The sequence below is a fragment of the Citrus clementina genome, unplaced genomic scaffold (assembly GCF_000493195.1).
Source record: "Citrus clementina cultivar Clemenules unplaced genomic scaffold, Citrus_clementina_v1.0 scaffold_1, whole genome shotgun sequence".
Taxonomy (NCBI): domain Eukaryota; kingdom Viridiplantae; phylum Streptophyta; class Magnoliopsida; order Sapindales; family Rutaceae; genus Citrus; species Citrus x clementina.
The window spans coordinates 4,800,330-4,808,996 of record NW_006263303.1 but is presented as its reverse complement, the minus strand read 5'-3'; the positions used below and the strand labels follow the sequence as shown (position 1 = coordinate 4,808,996).

Below are 8,667 nucleotides of genomic sequence, written 5' to 3'. Positions count from 1 at the left end.
TGGCAAAATTTGACGTGACTCAATTACCTAACACGAACACGATACGAATAAATGGGTATAGGTTGTCAAATTTAACACGATTATTAAATGGGTCGAGTCTAGGTTGACACGATTTTTTTCCGTGTCGGGTAAAAGGTTAAAGTTCTTGACCCATTTACCCGATCAATAGCTTATTATATTTTCTTTTTTAAATTAATTTTTAGGTTCTTATCATTAAAACTCAAATATTGTACATGATTCTCTCTTTTAATTTCTTTTTTTGGAAGGGTAGATATGTACACAATATTTTATTTATAAAATTTTATATAGATTTATAACTTTAACAGTGTAAGTGTGTAAAATATTGGTACACGTGTATATTTTATGACATTGATATATAATATTATTTACATATATATAATTAAAAACTTTAATAGTGTAAATGTGTAATACCTTGGGGGTGTGTGTATATATGTGGGTGTGTATGTGTGCTTGTGCATATTTGTAATATTTGTTAAATGTGTAGTTATTAAACAGGTTATTGGGTAATCCGTTTATTTTCTGTGTCGGGTTTGGGTCTCAATATTTTGACACGATTATTAAATGAGTTGTGTTTGGATCAACGTAAATTTGACACGACACGAACATGACTCGACAACCTGTTTTATCAACTCTATTGTCCAATGGTTTCTTATATATTACTTAACTATATAGGTGATCTTAATGTATTATACAAGAGAGAAAAGGTATACCATTACTCAAAAGAAAATATCAATTAGTGAGGAATTTATTTAATTATTCTTTAATTTGTTATATTTTTATATTTAATTTTAGATAGCTTCTAAGTTACATGATCTATAATATAAAATAAAACTTAAAATTAATCATCCAACATAATTTTGATAATCAATTTTATTCTAAAATTAAATAATTAAATAATATTAAATGACCGTAAGTTATAGATGATATAATTTTGCAAGGCCCCTCCAATTTGACACTATTGAAGGAAACCCCAAATTGGACTCAGGCTCAAGACCTTTCATTCTATATCCACTTGACCCCACTTAAAAGAGTTTTCATGTACATTCTCATAAGAATATGCTTTTTGAGTTGATGGCGTTTGGTTCGTATGTGATTTTGTGCAATAAGTAGAAGTAGACTAGTCCAATACCCTAAGTCTTAAGATTCGAAACATGGGGCGCAGAATCCACCGACTTCCATTGAGCAATGTAGCCATATATATTACGCATCATAAGATTTTAGATACCATATAAGATTCCACTTTTATCATTAATTCATATTTCCTTAGTTTCTGACTACTGCTACTTACTTCATTTGCCTTATTCAAAACCGAAATGATAGCAGCCAAGGAGAAATAAAAGTTTAATGATTCATTGAATTTAAGTCAGCTTAGATTATTGGTCTCCAGGAATTTTATGGGTATAACGATGGAGTACTCATCTCTTAAATTTGCATCACACGTGAGTAATGATATATTTATAAATTTTTTTATAAATTATTTTTATATAAATTAATATGACATAACATAATTGGTTGAATGAAATAGAAGTACTACATGGTTCATATGATTTATTTAATAAAAAAAGATTAAGGAACACAACCACAACAAAACCATGATGAAAATTTTGTGTTTTAGTGAATTTATAAATTTATATCTAATGATTTTACTTTTTTTCTTTAAAAAAAAATCTCAAATTTCACTACAATATAAAAAAAATCTGACATGATTTAATTTATTTGTCTTTGCTTGTTAGCTAATTGATGATCATCAACACTATTCAACTCCCGAAAACTGTGAGCAAAACATAATTAAATTCGTGAGCAAAGTCCGACTAAAGAATTTAATTAATAACAAGCAACGTCATAGCCAATCCAAGGAGGTTTTAAAGAAGTTTTAAAAAAGAAAAATAAATCTACAGATGATCGAGAAATTTATTTCAGACAATTGAACCTTCTCAAATTATTTCTCTTTAAAATTAAAAAATATATGTGCCAAGTAGCCAGCACTGAATCGCACTCCAACCAAAAGTTGTTCCAACATATACACAGACAATGGGAAAAAATAAATTCATGACATATTAGTAGTAGTAATAATAATAATAATTCTTCAGAACATAAAAGTAGGAAAAAAAATGCCAACATATAGATTAGATGATGAATCTCGATCGAATTCTCAACAAGTCACTTGATTAAATGATGATTAAGATTCAGGAAATAAGAAATCAAACATCCAAATCATCCCATATTTCACAAAGGCAACAGCATTAATTAAAGAAATCAAAACCATAACTTAATTTAAAAACTAGCTAGCACTTCTCCTCGGCAGAGGACCCTTTAACATAAGTCTCCATCTGTATACCAGCTTTGGGTTTCTTTGGTTTGTACCACACGGCACAAATAAGATATATTACAAGATTGATGATACTTAGTATAGCCAAAAGACCATAGAAAAGATCAAGCCTTCCACGGTTAATATTGTCAGCTAGCCATCCGCCACCTCCCTTGCTTCCTGTCACCTTCTTCACAACTGCTACCAAGAAGCTGCTGACGAAGAACCCAAGTGACAGAGTCGTGAGGAACAGACCGGTGCTCATAGTCTTCATTCCTTTGGGTGATTTAGTTATGAAGAAATCGAGCTGACCGGTGTATATAAAAGCCTCACCAGCACCCACCAAGAAGAATTGTGGGATCAATAAGAACACACTTACGGGCAGTGTTGCTGTGGTGAGTCCCACAGCTCTTGCAACTGAAAGCCGTTTCCTCTCAACTAGTGCTGCCGCTGCCATTCCCACTATTGATAGTACTAGGCCTATGGCCATTCTCTGCAAGTTCGTAAAACCTATAACAGAGTTACTTTGTTGTTAGTATACATTGTGTTTTTTTCCTATTAATATAATCTAATTGGAACTATACATATATATATATTATACCTGGTTTGCCTTTCCATTTCTTCCAAAGTGGCATAATGAGACGGTCATATACTGCGAGGGTGATCAATATAGCTGAAACAAAGAAGACAGTGAGAGAGCCAGCTGGGATTTGGAATCTCCCAATTGATCTTTCCATGGTGGTTGCTTGCTCAACTGAAAAGGTGATCATCTGAGCGTAAGTGGTCCAAAAGATAATGGTAGTGGCCCAAATTGGCAAGAGTCTAGCCACCATTTTCACTTCTTCCACACTTGTCACCGAGCATAGCTTCCAAGGGTTTGGGGTGGAACCAGCCTCAAAATCTCCTTCAGCAACTATGGCAGCCTTGTCCAAGAAACTGCAACAGAATAAAAAGCGTATGCAATACTGTTATGTCGTGACGTTAGGTTATACAATGAGTTTGCGTCTCTATAGCATTTCAGGAACTTACTGAAATTGTTCTGTGTGATGAATCCTTGAGGCCTCAGGAGTATCCTCATACAACATGCCAACATTGCAAGGAAGATCCATCTTCCTCTTCTTTATTGCCGCTACAATCACTTGGAAAATGTGAACAATGGGGCTTCCGGAGCTTTTCTTGTACCTATATCTTTTAGTCCCAGCTAAGAATATTATGATGGCCATAAACATGGCGACTGAACAAATTCCATAACCCACGCTTCGACTAATTTCATCTTGTATGTAGACAAGCACAGTAACCGCCATTAGAGTCCCAAGGCTTATAAAGAAAAAGAACCTGCTGAAAAAATACGCCATTTGGGTTTTCTCCTTCTCATCTTTTTCATCAAATTGATCAGTTCCGAATCCTGAAACGCTTGACTTTAGGCCCCCAGTTCCTAATGCAATTAGATATAAAGCTATGTATAAAACTCCCATTTGAAATCCCCTGGCTTGCTCGCACGTATGTGTAGCAGTTTCCTTGCATGGACGTGGACGTAGCTGTCGTAGCTTCGTCACCATCGCTAACATGCCAGTACCCTAATTCACCATTTCAATAACACAATTAAAATAATTTTATTTTTTAAAGGTACACATGTCATGATTCCATTAGATAGTTGTATGTATAACGGAGGTACAAAGAATTGATCTTCTACTACATACGAGTGTCTGTACTGCGGCAAATATGGCGATGGTTTTGTATCTGCCAAGGAATGTATCAGCAAGAAAGCCTCCAAGCAAACACAAAAGAAAAGATGTGCCCATGAAATCAGTCACAATATTGGCCGAAGTTGCACTTGGTAGATGCATCGTCCCCACCAAGTATGTCACAAGATTGACTGCAATACCCATTGTTGAAAGCCTCTCGCATAATTCAATCCCTGCAAAATGTTTTACAAAGTATTTACTATTAGTTAATTGCTAGCAAATTAATGAAGATTGAAAGATCTTAATTTTGATTTCTTTAATAAATTAAAATGTTCAAAAGATGTGTGTGGTATGGGCAACTCTTGGGGGAAAGTTGTGCAACGAGGCACAGTAAGATGGGCAGCCATGTGAAAATTGATGCTTTGTTATAAATTAAATTAAAACATATATAATCAATCATAGAACTTTTTTATAATATTCTAGGCATAGCAAAGGAATGTTAGCAGAAAGTGGTGACGCTTTCTTTTCTAAAAGTGGTTCTATAAAATATATGGCAAAACAAGGAAGTGGAAAACATATTGGTGATAAAATTTGAGAAAACGTCTCAATGATTCACGTGCATGGATGACCTAGATAGAATATCTGCTTTTTATCCCATCAAAATCCAAACAGAAAATGACATGAATATTATCATAATTAGAAGTATTAGGGATTAACTTGAGTTTTGAAGGGGTCCCAATGAGATTGTCCCCTTCTCTCGCCGTATGCCCATACTCCACCCATAATTAAAAATGAATCTTACAGAATAGTTTATGTACCTCGAATTTTGACCGTCATGAAAAATATTGACTTAGTGAAGAAAATAGTGGTAATTAAAAAAATCTTCTAATAACTAAATAATTGATTACTTTTGCTTTCCTTGTAAAGCATTTGTTTATAGACCTAAAAAAAACCCATCACTTTTGCATGAAACACCTGCTTTTTACTTGCTCATGCTATGGGTATAAGTATAAAACCACTCACGAAGAATGCATAAAGCACTTGTTTCTGCTGTACATGTATCAATCAACAGAAACTCTTCTTCGCATTTAATGTATACATAGAAATATTTTTGAAAAAAAGATCTCCTAATTATCTTAATATAAAAGATAAAAATAAGAAAAAATGATTCCATGTGGGGAAATGGATATATAGTAAACTTTGGACGACTTCAATAGAGTTCATATCACGTAATATTGTATTTTTGAAACCAAGCTCTAAATGTTTGCTTACTCTAAATGCATTCCTTATTTATAATGAAATGAAGAGAACAAACCTAGGACAAGAGCAGCAGGAACCCACCCACCAGTTTTAGACGGGTCAGCAGGTGAACCCTTGTAGTCAACGGCATCTGCGACGGCCCAACTCATCTTGCCTCCTGAGAAACACAAAATCTTTTAGCAGTCTAAACTTAGTTAATAATGCTAAAAGCTTTGAATTGCCATTGACCAGACAAGTTTCTCAAAGAGTAATGAGAAAACCTATGTTAAGTTTACTAACCATAATTTTCAAAGTTTCAAAAGCGGAAAGAGCAGAAAATGCTGAAAATGAAAGCTAAACTAAACAAACTAAGGACGATGCTTCAACTCACAACTCTAATGTGTGGGGAGCTTGACCTTTTATAGGCAGAGTCTAATCAGTGTTGAATTTAATTGACCCCCCACTAAGTAATAAAGACAGATCACTGCTTGTTCTTGATAAAGGTAGGGATTAGGTTTATCGCATATTTGTTGGAAGGTTCTGGTACACTGATTAAAACTTTGTATTTTAAGTAAGATATTTGCAAGAAAATTAAAAATATAGTGAAAATGATTTAAAAGGTGATGTTGATTGAGGATGGTAACAATAAGGGGTGTCAAATTAAGAATCTGGAACACACAACACCAATAACAACATTCTGTACATATTCTCATAATGATTGCATCTTCTTTGTGGTATAATAATGGATAGGTATTGGTTTGCGAACGCTGTGAGCCACAGCACCCTAGGCATTGCAAGTGCTTTTGCTACCCCACAAGACCCCAAATCTAATTCCAACCTTTATCTTTCTGTATGAGCAGAAACAAGAAAGGGCACGGAGAAGGGCTCTAATTTGTTCAATAGAAGCTCAACGTTCAATAATTTCTATCTTTTACCAGAAATAGTATAGATTTTATGAGCCTTCAATAAATTGAACCGTCAATTTTGAGAAAAGCAAAAGGATATTGCGCCGACTTGGGGGTAGTAGTTACAATACTTTGTGCATGAATCATACATATATATAGATGAAGATCCGGTCTTTGGTGGGTAAAGTATGCAGAAAGCGAAATCCATATTACCTTGACTTAATTAGGTAATTAATTCTTTATAGGGTAGTTAATTGAGTTTCTTCTTTTTCTCTTTTCCAACTAATTTTATTTTGAATGGTTTATAACTAGCTAGAGGTAATATAGTTGACCTGCAATGCAGCCATCATTATGTCTGCACCTTACTTAGAGGAAATTATATCCATTCATTCAAAGGAAGTAATATAATTAGCTTCCTAAATATTATGCACAAATTAATTTAAGAGATATACCGATACCCCTGTAGTTTGGCTTAATTTCATATCAGACCGATACTTTCAGAATTTCATAAATACCCCCCAAACTTTGAAACATGTTCGGCTCACTTTTAAACTGTGAACAGTCGAAAGTTCATTACGCGAAATAAATGTTTGTTGTCATGATATTCAATATCTACAGGGTAGCTCAATTGATTTGTCCTTTTATAGTGGAAGCAAGAGAGAATGAGAGTTCAATTTCATATATTTACTAGAGGTCAAGGATGTTGAAAAGTCAGCCCACAAAGCTTATTTTCACACGGTTTTTTTTTTAACAAATTGGAGGTTGGTGGCACAAATATTTGACAAGTTGTTGCCATGCATGCATTCAACTTTGGAGAAGCAAATTTGAAGACAAATTCACAAGGTAGGTGCCTAATTTATGTTGACAACTTTGTTGGGGTTGGTGCAATAGTGCACCCCATTTTTCTTTATAAATAGAAGGCAATTCCTCATTTGTTAATCATCCCAACTTGAGAGAAGTAGAGAGCAATTGCAAGTGAGTTCTTTGAGAGAAATTGATAGAGCTTCCACTTGAGTGTTCTAGTGAGGTTCCATTTGGGTGTATTGGGGTTGTGGGTTTTGTGAGTTTTTCCCACTTTTGTAAATTCCAATTTGTTAGTAAAATTATCTTCCAATTTTTTCCCGTGGACGTAGGCATTACGCCGAACCACGTAATTTATTGTGTCCTATTTTCTTTGCATTTGTTTATCACCACATTTATATTTCTCTAGAAGTTACAGTATTAGTAATTGCTCAACCCACGTTTCCGCAACAAGTGGTATCAGAGCCGACGGTTCGTACTTGGGGGGATACGATACTATTCACGTATACGGTACTGTTCACGTATACGGTACTATTTCTATATACGGTACTGTTCACAAATACGGTAGAGACAATCATTTATACTTGGGAGACAGTCTATTGTAAGTAGTGTGTATTTTTGCATGTCTAGGAAAGTTCTGTCAACAAAGGCGATAAGAGTCTAAGGATTCTGGTTTTTAATTGGGACCGAGTTCCCGTCCAGTCTCCTGGGAATTTTCCTGGTGCATTTATTCACGCGAAATAAACATCATAGAGGCTGTTTTTTAAGTGTAAATAGTTGTTGCAGAAACTGATCATTTGAGATAAAAAGGATGACAAAGGCATCGTCGTTGTCTTCATCAGCGAGAACTACTGTGACTAATGCAAAGTTTGAAGTGGAGAAATTCGATGGTACCAATAATTTTGGTATATGGCAATGTGAGGTGTTGGATGTCTTATGTCAACAAGAGTTGGACGTTGCTCTTAAAGAAAAGCCTGACGTGATGGATGACAAGGAATGGATAAAAATCAATAGACAGGCATGTGGTACTATTTGCCTATGTCTGGCTAAAGATCAGAAATACTCTGTCATGAGGGAGACATCGGCAAAGAAATTATGGGAGACACTAGAAGAAAAGTATATGAAGAAAAGTCTTGAAAATAGGCTTTATATGAAAAAGAAACTCTATCGATTTACATATACACATGGCATGTCAATGAATGACCACGTGAACTCATTCAACAAGATATTAGCGGATTTGGTAAATCTGGATGAGAGATTTAAAGATGAAGATAAGGCATTGTTGTTGTTGAATTCACTTCCTGATAAATATGATCATCTCACCACCACTTTGCTTCATGGGAAGGACAGTGTCACGTTCGATGCTGTATGCAGTGCATTGTACAACTCTGAGACCAGAAAGAAAGATAGAAAGGATCACAGAGATACAGTTACAGAAGCACTGACAGCGAGAGGTCGTTCGCAAAGCCGCAAACCTGGAAAAAGGAACAAGTCTAAAGGGAGACCTGCTAAAGATGAATGTGCCTTTTTGTCGCGAGAAAGGGCATTGGAAAAAGAATTGTCCTAAGTTACAAAAGGGCAAGGCTACTTCTGATGCATGTGTAGCAGAGCATGATGAGGAGTCAGACTTTAGTCTGGTTGGCATGACATTGATATGTCACTCAGATGAGTGGATTTTGGATTCAGGTTGTACTTATCATATGTGTCC

The 8,667-nt window shown here is 35.0% G+C and overlaps 1 protein-coding gene across 1 annotated transcript; it reads right to left on the bottom strand.

The window, feature by feature from the left end:
* Positions 1–2,306: 2,306 nt before the first annotated feature.
* LOC18055695 (protein NRT1/ PTR FAMILY 6.2) lies at positions 2,307–5,596 on the bottom strand. Its single transcript, XM_006450923.2, has 6 exons — positions 5,554–5,596; positions 5,330–5,431; positions 4,030–4,247; positions 3,359–3,906; positions 2,931–3,265; positions 2,307–2,839 (listed from the first exon to the last, which is right to left on the bottom strand). Exons 2-6 carry the CDS (start codon positions 5,421–5,423, stop codon positions 2,307–2,309), a joined length of 1,728 nt encoding a protein of 575 aa, XP_006450986.1. The 5' UTR covers positions 5,424–5,431; positions 5,554–5,596.
* Positions 5,597–8,667: the final 3,071 nt, after the last annotated feature.